Source organism: Neolamprologus multifasciatus, chromosome 9 (assembly GCF_963576455.1).
Source record: "Neolamprologus multifasciatus chromosome 9, fNeoMul1.2, whole genome shotgun sequence".
Classification (NCBI taxonomy): domain Eukaryota; kingdom Metazoa; phylum Chordata; class Actinopteri; order Cichliformes; family Cichlidae; genus Neolamprologus; species Neolamprologus multifasciatus.
The window spans coordinates 12,269,388-12,291,754 of NC_140447.1; the positions used below are offsets into that span (position 1 = coordinate 12,269,388).

The window sequence follows — 22,367 nt, forward strand, 5'->3', positions numbered from 1 at the left end:
TGTTTGTACTCAAGCACTGTGAAAACTTGCATCATCCAGGAGGGGGGACAAAACAGCAGCCGAACATAAATGGGCACGGCAGAAATAACCTATAGGATATTTAATTGTTCCAGAGGAAGCGCCTCCCCCAGATGTGAGTCGACCGGTCACAGTTGAGTGTACAAAGCGGCAGACGGGCGGAGGACTCGCGGGGACTCGCTGAGGTCGCGCAGCAGACGCACGGGAGCATCCAGTTCGCCGGTGTGGAGGTGTCTCCGTGTAAATGTACACGTTGAGCAAAGTGCAAGGTCCCCTCAGTGCACGTACAGATATGAGCTCTGACCGACTCTAGCGACTGCTGCTCCTCGTGTCTCCCTCTCAGCTAGCTTTTATGTGCCTTTTTACACTGATTTTTTTTTTTTTAAATATAAGCTAGTTTAACTTTTAAACCAAAGATGTCGTGCCTTTTACTGGGAGTCATACGAAGGTGAGTTATCGCGGCTTTCTAGTGTTTCTGCGATTTAAATGTGTGTCTGCTTTATTCTAACTTTTGTTTTAAAAGTGTTTTGCTTGTTGTTAAGTTACGATAAACGCGCGACCAACAGTCACCCCTTCACTGTATTTTCGATGCTTTTATTTTGAAAAGAAAATGACACTAAGCATGAAAACTGAATTCGTTAAGACCATTTTTTGTATGAAAACTAAAAAAGATAGACCATTTTGAAGTAAGAGTTGAGACACTGTAGCAGTCTTCATTTATTGTAACAGATTTACATATTCCCAAACTATTTTAACCTGGAAACAATTTAACCTTACTGTGACTCTTCCTGTTTGACAGCTGTTCTGTCACCTGCTGAAAAATCTCGTTTGACCTGATAGTTGATACTGGATAATGAAGTTATTTGCTGGCACTCATGACACAAATAGAGTTTCATGTCTTTATGACTGAAGGAACACATCAGGATAATTTGCCATCTAACCTTTGGTGCTTTTACCCCTCCAGGATTTGTGATAAGCCAACATCACACAAGACTCAAAGTGAGCACTCAGTGACATCGTGTGTGTGTTTGCGCATTTATTTTGCTATCATGGATGCATGTTAGAGAGTGGGTGAATTAGTGACTCAGTGACCTGTGGATTTTGTTTGTATTTCCACTTGAGAGATTGCTCATGCCCGGAGGCATCACTGAATGTCCCAGAGTATTTTACTGTGTATTCACCACAGTAGGAGGAGTACTAATGCATGCAGCATGTGTGCATGCTCCTTGAAGTGATGTGCTGGCTTGTCTTTGCTTGACGATTAGACTCCTCCTTAAAGAGGCCTTTGACCAGGATCTGTCAGGGCTTTGAAGGTGGACTGTAGGCGTGTCGGCCTGTGGTGTGTGAGGATTGGCTTACTCACTTGGAGGTGTGTTAGGGGAACAAGTTGTTTATCTAGGATAATCAATAACAGAGCTGAGTGATGAGTTCTTTGAAAGTGTTTGGTCGGAAAAATATTAATCCTTAAACATTAGACCAGGTCCTGCTGAATAGTTGTTTCCTTGATGGCTTATGTCTGGATAAATCTATGCAACAATATACCAAACAGGAGGCAAAAACGTGGCATAATCAGATGGTTGACTGCAGGGAAAGTTGGATGAGTCATCAAAGTCTTTACAGGATTTCTAAAAAAATGTAAAAATATCACAGTTTCTCTGTTGCAGACAAAGAAAAGCAAAGCTGCTAATCTCTTCTCCCAGCTCCCATGAGTTCCTTAGCAAGAAAATGAACAGTTAAAACATTTGCTCGTGTTTAATTCACTTCAAATTCAATGCAGCTCATCCTAATCTCAGTCACACTGGAGATAATATTCAGCACCACCCTTGTTAATTATCATCAGCAGTGTGACAATGATGATGTTTGGGAGCATAAGTAATTGATTTACTGTGGAGGGGGTAAAGGGTCTAAAAGTCTGCAGAGCTAACCAAAGGGACCGGTTTATCGGAAGTCACAGATAAGCCTAAACAAAGTGTCGTCATTTTTGGGTCAAAGGTCAAATAATAGTTGTCTGTTACCGTTGCTGTAGAGCCACAGCCTTGTTGCCCAATAGAGCGACAGCCAATCAGTCAAAAGCTGCAGACACAGATAGTGTTGTTTGTAGATGATTATCTCGTCAAGAAACGGGTTTAGTGTCTTTCTCAAATAAGACCAAATGAGCTGCATCTGCTCCAAACTGTGGGTACAGTTTACTGGTAATAAAATGTACATTCAGTTGAAAAGTCAGCTACATACCTAACGCACTGTGTCTGAAAGCTGCTTTAAAGTTGGCCTTGAGTGTGACATTAGTTCTTACTCCTCAGCTCTGTGCCTTCACACTGCTGGGTCATGTGATGCCTTGCCCATCATGAACTTCTTGTTGTGCCTGCTGCTCACACCCTTTGTACATTCAGACCAGACTAACGTGTATGTGTGCATGCATCAGTGAAAGCGAGCACATGTGTGCGTGCGTGTGTGTACATGATTTATGTATAATGAACCACCGACTGCTGCCAATTGGAGCCACGTGCCTGCAGCTGACTTCATGTATTGATTTTTGAAACAAAGTGAATGTGTGTGATTTGTTTTGGCAGTTATTAGCTGCTCCTTTTAAAAAAAACCGGGCCTCTCATGTGACCATAAAGAACATGAATTTCACTTTTTTCTAAAGAGGTCATGGGGTTCAGCCATAGTGTCCACAGACACAAAGCACATGCATTGTATGTTCTATTGTCAGAGACAGGCAAGGGACACGCATGCAGACACCCACAGGCTTGTGTTGTAACTGCATACATGATGACTCTCAGTGGCTTATGTTTGTGAATATCAAGCTGCTAACAAACAGAGGGCCCTGCACCCACCCACAGACCTCTCGGCATATGTGGAAAGGTCAGCTTGAGGCTTTTAGGTTTCTCTAATAACAACAACAAAGACACCTCATTATCACTGCTGCTGCAAAGTGATACTTTGAGGCTTTAAAATGTGTTTTAGCTTGTCTGTGGCACTCTAAGTACAATAAGGTGGATTAAACTTTGACACTTTTTAACTTGCTTTTTTTCAAGTGTCACATTTGAAACCATCCTGTGTCCTTTAAAGGTTACATCTTGGAAAAATGTCATACATGAAGATACTAAAGTTCATACATAAAAACAAAAACAAAAAAACAAGTTTTTTATGAGGGGGGCCGTACGGAGTGACTGAAGACCAGAAACAACAACAAATATTTAAAAATGCTGAGCACCACACACTTCAGTATTACTGTCAAACATCAAACAACAAGGACACCTGTCTGTACATTTACAATGCACTGCAGCATTTGGTACATTTAGATAGGGAGGGCACTGTGGTATTGTGGCACAATTGCATCATAGCAAGAAGGTCCTGGCAAAAAATCCAGGCTTTTGCATGTTCTCCCCACATCTCAGTCCAAAGACACGAGTTTGGGTTAACTGTTCATTCTACATTGGCCATTGGTGTGAATGTGAACGGTTGTTTGTCTCTTTGTGTTAGCCCTGTGATAAATGGTGTACGCCCTGGACACGTCATCTATCTTACTCCCTGTAACATCTGGAATACGGCGGCCCCTCATTACTTTACAAAAGTAACCCGCGATTGGTGAAATGCGCAAAGTAGCCAACTTTATTTTTTACAATTATTATAGATGTTTTAAGGCTGTAAAACCCCTCACTACACACTTCATACACTTTTCTCAGACAGTCATGAACATTTTCACATGTTTCTCTCTTGTTTAAACACTCTCAAAGTTCAAACCTTTGTAGAAAAAAAAGTCTAGTATTAGAGCAGGGCGATATGGCCAGAAATCTTTATCACGATATAAATTTGCGATAACGGTATAACTGACTATATAATTGACGCGAAACAAAATACAACTCCACAACTTTACTAGTGCCAAAAAAAACCCATCCATTTATTTTCACGTAAGCAACCACATGTTTTTATGTGCATTAAAGCTATATAAAAATGTAACAGTGCAAATGCAAATTCCTTGCTGAAAGTTTAACCAAAAGGAATTTCCAGTTTAAATGGGCTCACATATCATGAGCATATATCATTATATGTCAACACTATATTACTGACTGACTTCTATTGTGGATGGATTGTCTCAGTTGTTCTCCTGACTGAGGTTTGGTCCGTTTACAGCATCCTGCCATGAGATTGCATTTGTCTCTAACCATCAGGAACCTTCACGTTAACTTTTATCGAGTGGAAAAGTGTTAGCGTTGATTCCTCCAGCTTTACTGTATGTTATGCTAACATAGCTGTGTCGCTAGCGATCACGTAGCACATCATTATATACCAGCTAGCCCAACTTCAGTAACCCTACAAACGTCACTGCTGTTTAGTTTCCTGTCTTCATTTATGTTGGAAGTGATAGCAGAGCTTTATGTTTGAATTTTTTCAGAAATCTCAGTTAGAACATGCTATGTCATGCTTGGGTAACTAGCGAAACTAGCGAGCTAACTTCCCGCTAACTTCCTGCTTGCTTCTAACTCCGTTAAGTGTAATAAATTCTGTTTTCATGGATGCCTGGATGTTAAACTTCATAGTTACACCTGGTAAAGCAGCAATGCGGATCGTTTTATTAAAGATGAAAGAATCTAGACAGTTTTTCTCTCAGTGATGCTGCAGTGTTCGTTTGACTTTGGGACATGAAACGGACAGAGTTTATGACCCAGATTACTGCCAGATTTACGAGCACCTTAGTCCAACAAATATGGTGTTCTGGGAATCCATCCTACCTGACAAACCATCCTACCCGTTGTTTCTGCGCAGAAACTGACGGACAAACACCGAACTAGTTCCATATCACTGCAGTGGCACCATTTTTACAAACTAATTCTGGTTCATCCGTTTCACTCAACGATCCGCTTTCCCCCTTCTCATTCTCCGTTGCCGCCATGCTTTTTCGGCCATGTGCGTATGAAAACTAAGGCACTGCGCATGCGCGTTTTACCCATATTCTATTGCGATATTTCATTTTCTTATCGCTGCCTGACATTGTACCGGGATTACCGTAAACGGTATAATATGGCCCAGCCCTATCCAGTATTATAGAATGAAACCAAAGATCAAACATTGTTTTCAGGTGCAGAACATGGGAACAGAGCAGCTGTGAGAGAATTCAGCATTAATGAATCAATAGTACGGAATCAGAATCGGAATACTTTATTGATCCTTAGGGGAAATTAAGTAGAGGAAGGAAGAAGAATGAGTTGAGTAAAGTTTGAAATGTCTGACTGTTTTGTTTAGCTTAATGCGCCTCATAATCCGGTGGGCCTTATGGTCCGAAACATACGCTAACTTCTACCTTCCTTTAGCATGTCCAGAAGTCCAACTTTTTGTGCGATGGTTAGCGTCTTCCTCTGCCTTTTGGGTGCTACTGCAGGCGCCTTTGACGGTGCAAAATGTTTTGTCGACATTGTTGTGTTTGTTTGGGAGAAAACATAAACATACAGTACAGCACTTCAGAGTCACACTGCTAGCCATCTAAGATTTATGTAAATTTGACAAGCTGAACGTATTCTGTACTGTTCAGGAGACACGGACATGGAGATTAATTGACAATGGTCTACAGCCAATCAGGACGCAGAACACAATGCACCGTTAAAAAAAAAGCATGCAAAATTGCACACATACAAAAAGAAACGCAAAACAGGGAGGCTGTGAAAGGTCAACCGCGATATAGCGAGGGACCACTGTAGTTCGCCCACATCCCCTGGATCATGAATTGGATAAGCGGAAGAAAATGGATGAATAGCTAGATTACATGAGGAGACTCGCCTTGTATTAGTCTCTTGTGGCAGGTTTTTGCAGGAATTTACTCTAAAGAATGAAAGAAGGAAGACGTTTGATTGCTTTATAGATATGTCTCTCAGCTGTCCCCTGGCAAATTCACTGCTCTAAGCTTGGTCAGTTATTTATTTTATGCGTTGTATGGCAAAAGAAAAAAAACATTGGATTTCAGTCCAACAAATACTATTGTTAAAGAAGTTCTGATCTCTTCAGGTTGGAGTTGTGTTTAGTCTGTTTTGTTGGATTTTTCTTCTAGTCGCCAGTAGAGTGATTTTAAATTGTCCTTCTCTTTCAGGAAGGGTGGTGTCGGGGCAAGCGTCGGGGTTCGATCTCTGGCCTCAATCCCGTCGCTGCCACCCGCAGTGGCCGACTTTGTGAAGGGGGCTGTGGAGGAGTGTAAGCCTACCAATGTACACGTGGTGACTGGGACGCCGGAAGAGACGGCCAACATCCTGGCAGGTCTGGAGAGGGATGGCATGGTCAAGAAGCTTCCCAAATATGAGAACTGGTAAAGATAATGGAACAGCATACAAAACAAAGCAATCACCTAAAGTAGTTATTTGGAAACATGCTGTGAGAGCTTTCAATAATAAACGTTTTTATTTGGCAGTTGGTTGGCACGTACAGACCCAAAAGATGTGGCCCGAGTGGAGAGCAAGACTGTGATAGTGACCAAGAAGCAGAGAGACACGATCCCCATCCCTGCTGCAGGGGTGAAAAGCCAGCTGGGTAGCTGGATGAGTGAGTCTGACTGGCAGAAAGCCAGAGAGGAGCGTTTCCCTGGCAGCATGGCCGGTACGTAATTGGACGGAAGTCAAATGTTTGTTCATTGTTGCCAGGAGACCAAGCATTTTCACCTTTCCTCTGTTTTAATTGACTGTCACGTTCACCTCGTTTTAATGCTAATAAACTGTTTTAAGAATAGTTTGAAAAATGATTTTAAAAAACAGGAAGGATTTTAAAAGCAACTTAACATCAGGAACTTTAAATAAGCTGAGGTGTTTAAAAAAAAAAAAAAGAAAAAAGAAAAGAAAAAAAGAAATACTGTGAGGCCTGCTTCAGATTTTTTTTTCTTGTCACTGTTGAGTTTGTTGCCTGTTAGAACAGGATTAACTTCCACGTTTGTTGCAGTGTTATAAATCCTGCTTTTAGGTACACACCTTAACCTCAAGGTTTAGGTGAGCTTCGAGAAACAGTCATTATTCTGTGAGGTAATAGGCGAACATCTGTGATCCATATATATTTATTTATTTTTTTAGGGCTTTTTAGTCTTTATAGTGGTGTGTGATTGCTTGCTCACTCTGTGTGCTAACCTGCAGCTGACCCATAAGTATTTATGAGGGGAGGGGCTACTTTAAACACCTGCAGGTCACTAAAAACATGTTGTACTATTTCAGCTAGTGTGTGCTTGGATTCTTGGCCAGTGTAACAACTTTTCTTTGTGGTATAGAAAAGTGTACCTTATTGATCATATCAGACATGCAGTCTGCATAGCTCACAATTATTATCACAAAGATCTCAAGGAAAATGTGTTTACAACCTTTAACTATATCGGTGCTGCTGCTTGATCTACTTGACCTTCAGCTTTTAGATCTGAAGCTTGTTTGCTACAGCAGCTAAATATAACTGCATCAATATGTTGTTTTTAATCTGTGTCCTCACTGTAGGTCGGACTATGTATGTGATCCCCTTCAGCATGGGTCCCGTAGGCTCAGCTCTGACCAAATATGGTGTCCAGGTAAAAGCTATTGTTCTCTCCCTAGTTCATACTCAGCAAAAACTTGCAGTAAACACGTGAGCCTGCTGTGCTGCTTTCTTCCAGTTAATTGCTGTAATTTATTTTGTGTGTACTTTTTATTTTTATTTATTTTTTAATCACTGGACTTCCTAAGTTATAGGTCAGCGTAATAATCAATTTATTTTTTCTTCAAGGTGACGGACTCCCCGTATGTTGTGGCCAGTATGGGTATCATGACGCGTATGGGCACTCCTGTTCTCAATAAACTGGCTGAGGGAGTGGAGTTTGTCCGCTGTCAGCACTCCGTGGGGCGACCTTTACCTCTCAAAGGTGCAGATTCCAAGAGCCTGAATCGAGTTTTATTTGTAATTTGTATCAGTTTTTGCAACATTTTATACATTTTCCTGCCTTTTATTTTGTTCCCTCCTTTTTACTTCCAGCTCCTCTGGTGAACTCGTGGCCCTGCAACCCAGAAAAGGTGCTGATATCCCACCTGCCCGACACCAGGCAGATCCTCTCCTTCGGCAGTGGCTATGGAGGGAACTCTCTCCTTGGGAAAAAGTGCTTTGCCCTGCGCATCGCCTCCCGCATCGCCAAAGATGAAGGCTGGCTGGCTGAGCACATGCTGGTTAGAATGCTATGTAATGATTATGACCTGAGTCTGAATTAAAGAGGGTTTCTTTTAATTAAAAACATTAACACTACAAGCCTACACCTTCCACATTTATTAAAAACGTGGAGTTATATTCTTGCTAATATTAGTATTTCCCTCTTTCTTCTCTCTTCAGATCCTAGGAATCACCAGTCCTCAGGGTGTGAAGCGATACATCGCAGCTGCCTTCCCCAGTGCCTGTGGTAAAACCAACCTAGCCATGATGAAACCAGCTCTACCAGGCTGGAAGGTTGAGTGTGTAGGCGACGACATTGCCTGGATGAAGTTTGACAGCCAAGGTGAGTGAAGCACTCGCTTCATTTTATTATTCCAAAAATAATCTGTAGTTACTAAAAAAAGCCCTCTAATCTTTCTGTAGGTAAACTGAGGGCCATCAACCCAGAGAACGGGTTCTTTGGCGTGGCCCCGGGCACCTCCAACAAGACCAACCCCTACGCCATGACTACTATTGTTAAAAACACTGTGTTCACCAATGTTGGTGAAACCAGCGATGGGGGGGTGTGGTGGGAAGGACTTGACCCCCCTCCTGCTGACATGGCGCTCACAGATTGGCATGGCAAAACCTGGAAACAAGGTGAAATCAGTTGTTGTGTATCAGTGTACTTAACAGTCAAAGTGTATACAGCACCATCTGCTGGTAAACCAAAGCAAAGTCACAAATTTAGAACTGGGTTAAAGTAGTGATTCCCGGCCCCCCTGGTGGTCTACAAAGGTACTGCAGGTGGGCCGCAGTATTAACGGACATTCAGATTCAAAATACTTTAACAAGATAATTATGTTGGTTACAGTTACTCCAAGAAAGTAACAGCAACAGACTAATTAAATAATACAATTTACTACAATGTTTACAAATTTAAGAAATAGCACAATGTATATACAGTGGGGCAAAAAAGTATTTAGTCAGCCACCGATTGTGCAAGTTCCCCCACTTAAAATGATGACAGAGGTCAGTAATTTGCACCAGAGGTACACTTCAACTGTGAGAGACAGAATGTGGAAAAAAAATCCATGAATTCACATGGTAGGATTTGTAAAGAATTTATTCGTAAATCAGGGTGGAAAATAAGTATTTGGTCAATAACAAAAATACAACTCAATACTTTGTAACATAACCTTTGTTGGCAATAACAGAGGTCAAACGTTTACTATAGGTCTTTACCAGGTTTGCACACACAGTAGCTGGTATTTTGGCCCATTCCTCCATGCAGATCTTCTCAAGAGCAGTGATGTTTTGGGGCTGTCGCCGAGCAACACGGACTTTCAACTCCCGCCACAGATTTTCTATGGGGTTGAGGTCTGGAGACTGGCTAGGCCACTCCAGGACTTTCAAATGCTTCTTACGGAGCCACTCCTTTGTTGCCCGGGCGGTGTGTTTTGGATCATTGTCATGTTGGAAGACCCAGCCTCGTTTCATCTTCAAAGTTCTCACTGATGGAAGGAGGTTTTGGCTCAAAATCTCACGATACTTGGCCCCATTCATTCTGTCCTTAACACGGATCAGTCGTCCTGTCCCCTTGGCAGAAAAACAGCCCCATAGCATGATGTTTCCACCCCCATGCTTCACAGTAGGTATGGTGTTCTTGGGATGCAACTCAGTATTCTTCTTCCTCCAAACACGACGAGTTGAGTTTATACCAAAAAGTTCTACTTTGGTTTCATCTGACCACATGACATTCTCCCAACCCTCTGCTGTATCATCCATGTGCTCTCTGGCAAACTTCAGACGGGCCTGGACATGCACTGGCTTCAGCAGCGGAACACGTCTGGCACTGCGGGATTTGATTCCCTGCCGTTGTAGTGTGTTACTGATGGTGACCTTTGTTACTTTGGTCCCAGCTCTCTGCAGGTCATTCACCAGGTCCCCCCGTGTGGTTCTGGGATCTTTGCTCACCGTTCTCATGATCATTTTGACCCCACGGGATGAGATCTTGCGTGGAGCCCCAGATCGAGGGAGATTATCAGTGGTCTTGTATGTCTTCCATTTTCTGATGATTGCTCCCACAGTTGATTTTTTCACACCAAGCTGCTTGCCTATTGTAGATTCACTCTTCCCAGTCTGGTGCAGGTCTACAATTCTTTTCCTGGTGTCCTTCGAAAGCTCTTTGGTCTTGGCCATGGCGGAGTTTGGAGTCTGACTGGTTGAGGCTGTGGACAGGTGTCTTTTATACAGATGATGAGGTCAAACAGGTGCCATTCATACAGGTAACGAGTGGGGGACAGAAAAGCTTCTTACAGAAGACGTTACAGGTCTGTGAGAGCCAGGGATTTTCCTTGTTTGAGGTGACCAAATACTTATTTTCCACCCTGATTTACGAATAAATTCTTTACAAATCCTACCATGTGAATTCATGGATTTTTTTTTCACATTCTGTCTCTCACAGTTGAAGTGTACCTCTGGTGCAAATTACTGACCTCTGTCATCATTTTAAGTGGGGGAACTTGCACAATCGGTGGCTGACTAAATACTTTTTTGCCCCACTGTATGTATATGTGAAATGCACTACACACAGGCACACACACGCCCAGGTCTTTGTTTTCAGATGCCAAGTTTATTTATTGTTGTTTGTGATGACCGACCACAGTCTGACAGCTGTCGGTCTCAGCTGATCTCCAGCCCCCCTCCGCTCCTCTCCCGTCTCACTATAAAGGGGAAGGAAAGCATCATCAGTCCAAAACGCCATCAGCTGTTCTCACCTGCGTCTCCAGCACCGCCCCTCCCCTGCAGCCGCGCCCGGGACCACACCTCCGCCACAGTATACAAATTGCTCAATTATAAATATCAAGAATATTACAGAGGTTAAATTTATATGATTGATATTTAACTCTAATCTGTGAAACGTCGTAATTTGTTATTTTACCGTAGAGCATGTGCAAAAGGGTGTAAGTATTGGAGTTGTACGGGGAGATTTCCTGTGTCATTCAGTGGTGCATTTGAATAATCTCGGTCTGTCACTGAATGTGCTTCTGTGATTAGCCAGCAAGCCATGGAGTGGGTGGGAGGTTTTATCCAGCATTGTCCTTATCTTGGACAACATCAGCCTCTCAGAAATTCAGTTTGAAATTACTCACAAATCTGTATAGTGACACATTTATAAAAAAATGTGAATTCAAACTGGTAATAGGAGGCGGCTAGTTTGTGATATTACTTAGTTGTAGGTGGATCGCATATTGGTGTTATGCTACTTTGCATATGACTGTGCAACAACACGTGTTCTGTTTAGGTTTTTAACCCTTTAAGACCTACCATAGAACTAAGTCCGCCAGAGCTTATATTATATTTTTACATGCTGTGGAGCCATTTTTGGGAGCATTTCAAGTTGCTATACATCAATACAACCATTATAACCCAGATTTTAATAATATGTCTGCATTAAGTGCATAGTAATTACATAAATTGCAAAAAAGTGCAATAAACTGCAAAAAAATTGAAAATCGTTTTTGTTTTTTTAACATATATTTCTAGTTAGAGAAATTTAAGAGGCTTATGCCTCAAAACTGTAAATACAAAAAAGTTGCACAAAATAGTTTCCCACCACAGGAAATTTATTTTGAGTGTCTTCATAGTTTTATTTTTGAAATACACCAATTTTTATATACTGCAGGAAAAGCGAAAATAAATATTATAGTGCAAATTTGCAAAAAAACAGCATATGCATCAAAATAAACTATTTCCAGCAGTGCAATATGAGTCCTAAGCATCCCAGAAACGACACAGAAAGTCATAAAGTCAAACATAACTTTTAAAAACACCAGTATAGGCTCATGAGGCCCTGATGGTAAAAAACTACATTTCCGCAAAAATGACGTCACTTCCGGTTTCGGGCAGGTCATGGCGGACATGTGAAAGTTCGCACTGATGGACGTAGGAAGTGTTATGAACAGCTGATCGGATCGGCAAAGCGTGTTCCTGGAATATTATGTTTTTGTTCCTGCAAGCGCTTCTTATGCAGTTTTTGCAAAGCTATATGTGGAAGGAAACTGTGACTTAGGACAAGCTGATGGCATAAGATGTAAGTACAACTCCTCCGGTTTCATATGCAAAAAAAAAATTTTGCGCTAGCTTACGTGGTTGCAGTGCTACCGGGATTTAAAATTTGTTACGCAAAACAGAGCGTGCCCGCTCCGACAGGCTTTAAAGGGTTCATGCAGTTTTCAAGGAAATGCATGGCTCTCTTTGTTTGAGAGTGAAGATTTATAATTGGGTGTCCCCATGAGATTTTCTGTTTTTTTTCCACGGGTTGCAGTACTCTTGACTTTGGTAGGTCAAGAGTACTGTGAGAGTCAAGAGTAGACGCAGTTAACCATTAACCGTGACATTAAAAACATGAGCAGTTAAAAACAAACAAACAGTTTTTCTTCTTTGTACACAGGAAGCTCAACACCCTGCGCCCACCCCAACTCCCGTTTCTGTGCACCAGCGGCTCAGTGTCCCATCATTGACCCCCAGTGGGAGAGTGAGGAGGGTGTCCCCATTGATGCCATCATCTTTGGTGGGAGGAGGCCAGAAGGTTGGTGCCAAGTTTAAACACACTTTGTACCCTGGTGGATTCATGTTATCACATTTTGGCTGTTCACCCACACAAACACCCACAACACATTTAAAATGAAACGGTGCAGTCTTGATGTTCATGGGCAACATGAACAAATATACAACATATACAAATACAGGCCATTTACCATTCATCAATAACATTTTCAGCTTTAGTGAAATGAAATGTTTTTTTTTGAGAAATTATAGATGTATTATATATTAACCTCCTGTCTGTTTTGTTGGAGGAGTCGGGGTACATACTGGCTCAAGATGCCATATGTAAATTAAGAGAATATGGTGGCTCTGTATTTTACTGGTTTACACTTATTGGTAAATTAAAGCGGGTACATGGGTCTGGCCTGTGTGGGTACATTGACTTAAAAGGTTGGGAGTCACTGTTTTAATAGAGACAGATAGGACTCACAGTGCTTGAAATCGTCAAGCATTGATTGCAGCTTATGGTTCATGAAGTACGATCCTTGTATTTTCTCTTTTGAGTGTATTACAACAGCATAAATTAAAAAAAAAAAAAAAAATTGGAGCGCAGTATAACTTGTAGCAGAAAGTAGGCTTGCACTGAATGTGATCACATGATGTTGTTGTCAGGAGTCCCATTGGTCTACGAGTCTTTCGACTGGCAGCACGGAGTATTTATTGGAGCTGCAATGAGGTCCGAGGCCACAGCAGCTGCTGAGCATAAAGGTACAGATCCTCACATGTTTCTGAGATGCAGAAGTTCTGTGAAACTCTCCGGAGCTGTCTCTTTACCTTTGCTGTTTTTCACATAATGAAATAATGAAGAAGTTGCTTTTCCATTTTCCCTCCAGGCAAGGTGATCATGCACGACCCCTTCGCCATGCGGCCGTTCTTCGGCTACAACTTTGGAGACTACCTCGCTCACTGGCTGAGCATGCAGAGCCGTAAGGCCCCCACTCAGCTGCCCAAGATCTTCCACGTCAACTGGTTCAGAAAGGACCCGGCAACTGGCGCCTTCCTGTGGCCTGGCTTCGGAGAGAACGCCCGCGTGCTAGAGTGGATCTTCAAACGCTGCGGCAGAGAGAGAGAGGACGAGGCAGCCAAAAAGAGCATCATCGGCTGGGTGCCACAAAATGGCGCCATCGACACTAAAGGTCTGGGCAGCAAGGTGGATATGGGCGCACTGTTCGACGTGCCCAAGCCTTTCTGGCAGAAGGAGACCCAGGAATTGAAAGCCTACTTTACTCAGCAGGTTGGCGCTGACCTGCCAGCGCAGGTGGAGGCTGAGCTCAAGGCACTGGAGGATAGAGTACACAATTAAAAAGCCTCCTGACAGGAAGTAAACAAAGAAGCAGGGAGGGAGGTACTCAGGAAGCAGAATTCACATCATGAAGGTGTAATCAGAACTAGTGACCGAGTTTACATACACAGAAATTTATAAATGAATAAATAAACTAAAAATGGGTAGAATGAATCTTATGTTGAGGATTCAGTCATAAAACCAGCAATAATGTGAATATCAAACTTTCCCTGTGTATGAAAACGCAGTCAGTGACTCCTGCCTGTCCCTTTGCAAAGAGAATTGAGATGTGAGATTATCAGTACAACACCTTCTGTTTTTGGACATCATTTTACACTGTTGCTATAACACTTGAGGCTGCTGCTGGGTTGGTAGGTGGAACATTGTACTGGAGTGCAACCAACGGTGCCTTTTTAAGAGTTTTAACAATAATTAGTTCAGGCTGCTAATGTTTACATGCTGAAGCCCAAAGATTTTTTTTTTTTTTTTTTTAGAAGGAAGATGCAGTCAGAACATTTTTAATTCATTAAAATAACATTTTAAAGGATTATTTTTATCACCACTTTTAACACTCAACATCCCTTCCAGGACTGACTCATGAATCACTAATCATTCAAGACATCCCATAATACTTTTGTTATAAAAACGTATATATATATATATATATATATATATATATATATATATATATATATACACACACACGTGTACACATCAGAAGAAAGGATTTAGTTTTATACATGATTTGAAACACTGACTGCTGGGTTATTTAATCATTGGCGGGGATGGTGTTAAATACACTAAATGCACATACATTATCCAGCTCTCATGAAATGTCATTTTAATGTTCAAATGAAAAAAAAAAAAAAAAAAAACCTTAAAAATGCATTAGCTGTTCAAAAGTGAAAAGTTTAGCGGGTTTTCACTGAGGCCAAAGATCACTATGCATTATTCATCTCGGCACTCGCGTGATTTATGATTTCAAGCAACGTATACTTGCAGTACGTGAAACGTTGGACCAATTCAAGTCACTGAGATTATAAGGTATTTGTAGAAGTTGTACGCCGAGGATTTTATGCAATGAATAAACCTCTTTCAAGGCAGACACAATGGCTGGTGTATTTTTTTCCCCACAGTACATAAGTCTAACACTTAAATTGTTGACAAATATTACATGCAGAGTATTTCACACTCACAATGTCAACACAGATACATTAGTGTGATAACGTAAGTGACAAAACCACATGAGAAGTAGAAAGTTTGGTCACTGAACTGTGAACAGCATGAATAACGCTGGATGCATACACTTCAGACATGATAAAAGTACGTACCACAAAAGATAACATCGTCTTTTCAACAGGACTGAAGTGAATGCTAAATAGCAAAGAGCTCTTTACAACTGACAGTTCAGTTACACTCTGAAGAGCTAAAAATAACAGGCAAAATATTCAGAGTAACAAACGTAGAAAGTAGTATCAGAACTAGGATTCAGCTATGAAAACACCATGTTACTGGTAACAAGTCTTTATATTTGCTGTTTTTCATATATTTTATTTAGAGTCAGGCCCTTTAGGCTCCAGCCTTGTCAGGTCTGAGGTATGTGCTTTTAGCACTTCAAAGCTCCTCGCTTTAGAAGCCGTCTCCATCTGTAAACACATCTGATGCAGACTACACCTCTGATAATACTGTGTCATTACAATGTAATAAGAGGAACCTTGTCCATTCCAGTAAGATACCCTAAAGGTTCTTATTACTAAATAATATTTTTCTTCCTTTATAACCTCCTGTTACTTCCCTTGCTCTACTGTATCTACCAGGAAGTACTTTTAGTTGGTAAAAAATTACACGGGAAATTCAGTAAATGTCGGGAGGCAACAAAACAGGTTAGGTAATAAGGTACGGGCTGTATTATGAAGTCCTACAACAAACACATACAATATGAGGAGGTTTTGAGTTTCTCCTTTTCAGAAATACTCGTGTGGCCCAGTCAACTAGTTCCTTGACTGGTGCAGCTTCTGCTCATGGATTTAATGTGAACACAGGAAATCCTCTGCAAACGGCTGCCTGAAGATGGTACAGAAGCATGGACATAAAACAAACTGCACAAAGTAATTGGTTCTATTTCAGTGAACTCGTGGCTCCACGTTTCTTTCTCTGTTCAGAGGTTGTTAACTGATACTTCTCATTTTTTCTTCACTTTAGCATAAAGTTCCTCTTGGCCATGAGCTCTCTGTGTTAAGCTGTTTTCTGGCTTGTTGACTTTCACCTGTGCGTACACCGTATCCTGCTGCTGTCCTCTGTCCTGCATTGAGCCAGAGGGCACTTCATATCCCAGAGTGGAGAAGTTGATCTCTCCATAATGGAGGCTTTCTTCCTTTTCTTCTGTTTTACCTGTGGACTCTTCGACAACCAGCTCTTCAGTCTGTAAAACGAATCAAATAAAAAGTTCTGTGACATATAAAATGGTAAGCAGACTGCACGGATGCAGGTACTACTGTAAATAATCACCTGAAAAGTCAGGCAATCTACAATTATTTTTTTCTAATTTTTATTTTCTTACCTGAGTCTGTTGTTGAGTTTGATGTTTTGACTTTAAGCACCTGGAAGACATGAGTGACAGTTAAATATTAGATAACTTTAAGTTAAATATATATATCTATGTGAGTAAAGTTGAGCTTGATGGGAAAGCAGATCATGTTTCTTGCTTTGATGTGTGATATTTACCAAGCCAAGATAACCAAACAGATCAGTAAGATCAACCCAAGGATGCATCCAAGAAGTGGACCCAGTGGTAAAGAACCATTATTCTGTTGTCCTGATAGAAAAAAAAAGAATGATATTAAACAGTAATCAAAGATATGATTTAATGTGTGTTGTGTGTGTAAAACGTTGGTGATGTGGTTTGTCTTTACCAGCATGAAGCTCTGCTGATGTCTGATTACCCAGATCATTAGTGGCCACACAGTAATAAACTCCTCCATCTGTTACATTGAAGCTGTAAATCTCTCCTTCAGACACTTTCACAGCTCCATCTCTGCTCTTCTTGAACCAGGTGAAGCTGCTGACTGGAGGTTTGGCTCTGCTGGAGCAGGTCAGCTTCACCCAGCTGCCTGCTGACACCAAACCCGATGGACTGATGGATGCTGAGGTGTTTTTGGGAGAATCTGGAGAGAAAAACATAAATCATGTTGTCCTTTAAGATTCAGTTCAACAACAAACTCTGATTGTCTTACATGAAACACTGAGAGTCTCTTCTGTCTCTGCTGTCTTGGTGTCTTTTCCTTGGTTCACAGGATATCTGGCAGAGCAGCTGATCTTCTTTCCATCATGTGTGTCTGACAGAGTGATGTTCTGCTGGATTTTAGTTGTAAAGCTTCCATCTGTGTTTTGCTCTATTTTGTTGTGAGAGTCTTGTTGGAGATTCCAGGTGAGTTGAGGAGGGGAGTGTGGACAGGGAGTGAGAGCTGAGCAGGTTATAGTGACAGACTCCTTCTCCTTCAGATCACCTGGGATTGTAATATCGGGCCTCCAAGGAGAATCTGTGGTTTCACATCACAGACACAGTTTGCACACTGATAATACAGGAAATACAGTAGAAAAAAAATTATAATTTTTTACTCTGTTAGAAAATAAAAAAATGGATCATTAATGTTGTTTGCTGTTTTTTAAACGGTCAAACATCAAACAAGATGTAGTATTTTATCCTCTCCCATTAGGGTAGTACAGACAATCTGGGATAATAATAAATACAGAATAATCAGACTGAATTCTGTAATAATTGAACTTTTAGTTCTTTCTGTTGATTAACCCAAAGCTGCATCTGATTACTCATTTTAGTTTTTAGAAAACCTGGACAATGAAAAGAAAACTTTCTCACCTTTAATTGTCATTTTAAGAGGATCACAAACAGCTGTTGCTTTGAACGGCCAGTTCATAATTCTGAAGTAGTATGTGTTTGTATAAGTTGTGGTTAAGTTGGAAAACAGAGTGGTGCAGTTTTTCTCCTTCAGGTTTCCTGTAATCTTCATTGGATAGATGTTAACTGTCCTACTGCTGTTGAAGATCACATTTTCTGGATAAAGTTTAAAATCAGTATGACTTTTAATCCACACTGCAAAAACAGGTCTTGTGCTGTCAAACTTTTCTTTTCCGGTTTCACTAAAGTTACATGGGATTTGTAAACAAGATCCACTCAGAGCTTCCATCTCTGTTGGTGCAGTGATGAACAGGTGTGTGTTTGAAGGACAAGAAGCCAAAGTACCTGGAAAAAAAAGATAAATACACAAATACACATGAGCAAAAACATAATTGTGATAAACTAAGTTTAGCAGACGTGTTTCTTTTTTCTCAACTGCTTTAGTATAAACTGTGTGACTGTGTGAAGTTTCTCTATCTGCACTGATCTGTCAGACTGTAAATGCCTGAAATGAGACGGCTCACTTGGAATAAAGAGGAGACTCAGTAACATGATGTCTGTCATGATGTTCACGGACTGGACTGTCATAAAACTCATCACCTGGAAAAAATATATAACATCACTTAAAGGTTTGATCAAATCAGGAACTTGCATTGTTTTATAGAGCAATACAAAATTTACATGTATTTGAAATCAGATTAAAAGTGTGTGATATAAAAATTTAGTAAGATATAAAAAATGTTTTCTTACCAAATGATCACACAGCTACAGAGAGAGACAATGTGTGATTTCAGCAGAAACACAGCGAGTGAAACACTTCTGTGTTTAGATGTTGTAATGTCAAAGCAAACAGACCAGTGGTGCTTTTGGTTTTCTGCCTTTCTGTATTCAGTCAGTCAGTCTGCTTTTTATGTTCCCATCGTGCACTCTGTCCCCCTTCAGATGCTGCCACTCCCACCCGCCTGCCTCTAGAATCACCTGACCTGAGCCTCCACTCACACACTAACCTGTTCTTCATTCTCTCATTAACATTTTTGCACATAGAGCAGCTCGTTTCCACCAAAGATTGTGTCTCAGCTTTCCACAGTTTTTTTCTCCTGCCTGTTTTGATCTGGATTTCTGTACTTTGCTCACAAAAATGTTTTCTTTGCATTTTTATATAACTCCTGGTTTTCGCTCTTGGTTTTCAGACTTGCACTCTCAATACTGTAAAAATACACAAAGTTGTCTGGATGCATGCTCAGTCATCCAGATAAGTAAATCCAAAAAGGTTCATTCTGTTCTGTCCAGATAACTAGAATCAACCATTTGGAACAAACCTTCCTGTGAATAAGAAAGTCAGCTCAGTCTCATCAGGGTGCAAATAAAATAATAAAAGTAATGATTACATTTTCAATTTCACATTTTCATCCAGGCCTTCAGGTTTTATCCTATTTGCCTGTTATATTTATCAATATTTTAACTTTACAAATATATAGTACAATTCATTTTTTTTAAATGTATAAACACAAAGCTAAATCAAGATGCAGCCTTACGTCATACAGAAAGGTTTTCTGTTCAGCACACAACAGTAATACTGAAGTCACAGCTACAGTGAAGTGAATAACACTGATCATCTTGTTACAGTGTGATGTTCTGCCGGCCCCTGACATCCATATTGATGTTACTTTGACATCAATGTGACATTTAGTTATCACTTCAAACCAAACAAACACAACAGCAAATATGACTGATGCAAATATTATAAGAGGTACTAACAAAAAGAATGCCAGACCACGTGACTGAGTAATTTTATTACAGAAAGCTGTCTGTACTCACACAGGTTGTGGAAACTGTGTCCGCAGCTTCCTGTTGACCAGCTTCCTCAATTTGTTTAAACATTTCTTGTTTTATTTAATGACTCATTTATCAGTTGAGCCACTTGGCCAAAAGCAGACATCTAAATACATTTCTCTTTCATCATATCTGGAGTTTTCCCTCTGAAAAAAAGCATCAAAAGTAATCATGTATCACAAATGGTAAATGGCCTGTATTTGTATAGCGCTTTTACTAGTCCCCCCTAGGGACCCCAAAGCGCTTTACACACCCAGTCATCCACCCATTCACACACTGGTGGAGGCAAGCTACAGTTGTATGTAACCACTGACTCACTTTAAGTAGTTTAGGACAGCCAAACTATAGACCAGTTGCTAGGTTCGGCAGGGCTACAATAGAAAGCGAGGCGAATACAGAATGAAATGGCTGGAGACAGGAATTTGAGCAGCAACGGTTATTATTTACACAAAAATGAAATAAACAAGACACAAATTCCACATTGACAGTAGTAATGATAATAATAACAATAACAATAATAAGAATAAGCCGGCAAAACAAAAATAAACCCAAAAATAGTTGTTTGAGCTCAATATTCAATTGTCTTTTTGTCTTTGGTCATTTGTCAAGTCAAAAGTTCTTAGTCTAGTTCTTTTTCTCTTTCGTTTGTGGTTTGTGTGTTACCACTTGGGAGTCTCCGTCGAGGAAGAAGAGTAAGCTCCTCTGCAAAGTTCAGTCTGGGCTCAGGCTCGCCATCTCCATCTGGAGAGAATCCATCGGGATCCAAAATCTTAGTTCCTTCCACACGAACAAGGAAAAAACCTAGCCTGCACAACAATATTACATTATTGCACACAGCCAGTTCCGTTTCTTCTCTTGTATCACAGCTATAGCTTTAGTTCTTTATCTCTTTTCACATTTCTTTCACATTACCACAGTAATACATTACATGCATGCTTTGAATATATCTTTCGTTGTACATGAAATTATTTTAACCACATGTAAAACAACAAATGAATTTCTCGTTCTCTTTTCAACCATGAAATTGTGATTAATAGGTATAACCAGCAAGATAATAGATTTTTCCAATCATCGTTCAAGTATGCTAACAAATTCTACCACAAACAGCATTTCAACCGTTTTTAAACAGCAAATTACCACTCGCGAATCGGTATGAACAGAAGAAACAACTTTTAGCAACAGGCTAACACATTATTAATTTTTCAAACCCATGGGCTCAACTCACCAAAATGTTAGAAAATTCCGCACGAGCTATCCGTGGCCTGTCTCATCTACTTCCACGTGCGAAAAGACCTAGCTCATGTGAAACGATGGTCTGGTGTTTTGGAAGACGGGGCTAAACCCACTTTCAACCAATGAAAAAAAAAGCATTTACCCCTTGTGATTCGGCAACAGAAAAATAAAGTTTGCTGGAGGATCACACTTCCTATTTTCAAAATAAATGATGCTTTTCAAAATAAAAGAATGAAAATACATTTATACAAATAAAAAGAAACCAAGAAAGAATAACAACAAAAGCGGTTTTCTCTACTGGGTTACACTCTCCCCAGCTAAATGTCATGCACGTCTCGTTGCATGTGTAGCCAGTACTGTCCCTCTGTACTGTTTAGGGACTCAGAAAAGGCTATGCTTAACCCCTGGAAAAGTGATTTCACAACAGTAACTAGAGGGTTTCCTAAATCAGGATAATCAAGTCTTTTAGGTGGATATCTGATTCTTGTTGACTGTCTTACTGGTTGAGTTGTAATGGGATCACCACTGTCCATCTCATCAGGTGAGTTAACAGGCTGGTTTCCTGGTTCTTTAACCAAATCCTCAGGTGATTCATCCAATACGGTTCCCGTTCCATTGTCCACAGGATTGTCAATTCCAATCTCATCTCCATCTGGTAAGCTTTCAACAAGCACATGATTGGTAAGTTCGTCTTTGCTTGCATTTTTATCCATATTCGGCTCCTTGTTGCTAGCAGTTTCAGAAAGGTCACAATCAGGTAAGTTCGTAATCTCTGGTTCATGAGAAGGTTTTGGATATTCATGTACAGTAGTAAATCTGGTTATTTCTTCACATGGGGAGTCATCAACCCATTGAATGAAAAGTTCATTGTCAAGTTCCATTGATTCTTCATCCTCATTGCTTTCTGTGACAACAGCTTGACGCGTTTTAGGACGGTGAACCTGCTGTGGCTCAGATGTGTCTGCGGTGGCAACCGGGAGGAAACTGCAGGGAAGCAACAGGTCTCTGTGTAAAGTTCGGGAGGGACCTTGCTTTGACTCGGGTTTAACAGTATAAACGGGTAGGTCGCCTGCACGTTTGACTACCACATGGATGTCTGCCTCCCATTTATCAGCAAGTTTATGCTTGCCACGCAGCCGCACGTTTCTAACTAAAACCCGGTCCCCAGGTTCAAGTTCTGAAACAGTTATTTTGCGATCAAATCTGGCCTTATTCTTGTCTGCCACTTTTTGTGTGGTTTGAGAAGCTAACCTATAGCTTTCCTCTAGCCGTTTCTTGAGACTTTCAACATATTGTGAATGTGTCACTTTTTGATCTTTGCTGAGAGGAAGTCCATATGCAAGATCAACAGCTAATCTG

The 22,367-nt window shown here is 40.7% G+C and overlaps 2 protein-coding genes and 1 long non-coding RNA gene across 3 annotated transcripts; 2 read left to right on the forward strand and 1 right to left on the reverse strand.

Annotated features, from left to right (window-relative positions):
* Positions 1 to 4: 4 nt before the first annotated feature.
* On the forward strand, positions 5 to 14,514 carry pck2 (phosphoenolpyruvate carboxykinase 2 (mitochondrial)). The gene is made up of 11 exons (XM_085172956.1): positions 5 to 466; positions 6,104 to 6,316; positions 6,419 to 6,603; positions 7,476 to 7,546; positions 7,741 to 7,876; positions 7,987 to 8,174; positions 8,335 to 8,497; positions 8,578 to 8,793; positions 12,590 to 12,727; positions 13,357 to 13,452; positions 13,578 to 14,514. Exons 1-11 carry the CDS (start codon positions 435 to 437, stop codon positions 14,045 to 14,047), a joined length of 1,908 nt encoding a protein of 635 aa, XP_085029082.1. The 5' UTR covers positions 5 to 434; the 3' UTR covers positions 14,048 to 14,514.
* Positions 8,800 to 12,568, forward strand: LOC146511144 (uncharacterized). The gene is made up of 2 exons (XR_014876145.1): positions 8,800 to 9,098; positions 10,974 to 12,568. It is a non-coding gene; the product is annotated as an uncharacterized LOC146511144 (long non-coding RNA).
* LOC146511145 (sialic acid-binding Ig-like lectin 14) lies at positions 14,463 to 21,109 on the reverse strand. The gene is made up of 8 exons (XM_085173024.1): positions 21,001 to 21,109; positions 18,467 to 20,581; positions 17,904 to 18,287; positions 17,260 to 17,565; positions 16,939 to 17,190; positions 16,751 to 16,841; positions 16,587 to 16,626; positions 14,463 to 16,448 (listed from the first exon to the last, which is right to left on the reverse strand). Exons 2-8 carry the CDS (start codon positions 18,594 to 18,596, stop codon positions 16,209 to 16,211), a joined length of 1,443 nt encoding a protein of 480 aa, XP_085029150.1. The 5' UTR covers positions 18,597 to 20,581; positions 21,001 to 21,109; the 3' UTR covers positions 14,463 to 16,208.
* Positions 21,110 to 22,367: the final 1,258 nt, after the last annotated feature.

What these genes read in the sequence shown, in the direction of transcription:
- LOC146511145 (XM_085173024.1), bottom strand. Translation starts at nt 18,596, where the DNA reads ATGCAAGTTCCTGATTTGATCAAACCTTTAAGTGATGTTATATATTTT. An exon ending in TCTTAAAATGACAATTAAAG is followed by an intron (nt 17,566 to 17,903) that starts GTGAGAAAGTTT and finishes GTGAAACCACAG; the next exon opens with ATTCTCCTTGGAGGCCCGAT. An exon ending in AGAGACTCTCAGTGTTTCAT is followed by an intron (nt 17,191 to 17,259) that starts GTAAGACAATCA and finishes TTTTCTCTCCAG; the next exon opens with ATTCTCCCAAAAACACCTCA.
- pck2 (XM_085172956.1), top strand. Translation starts at nt 435, where the DNA reads ATGTCGTGCCTTTTACTGGGAGTCATACGAAG. An exon ending in TGGCAAAACCTGGAAACAAG is followed by an intron (nt 8,794 to 12,589) that starts GTGAAATCAGTT and finishes CTTTGTACACAG; the next exon opens with GAAGCTCAACACCCTGCGCC. An exon ending in TGGTGGGAGGAGGCCAGAAG is followed by an intron (nt 12,728 to 13,356) that starts GTTGGTGCCAAG and finishes TGTTGTTGTCAG; the next exon opens with GAGTCCCATTGGTCTACGAG.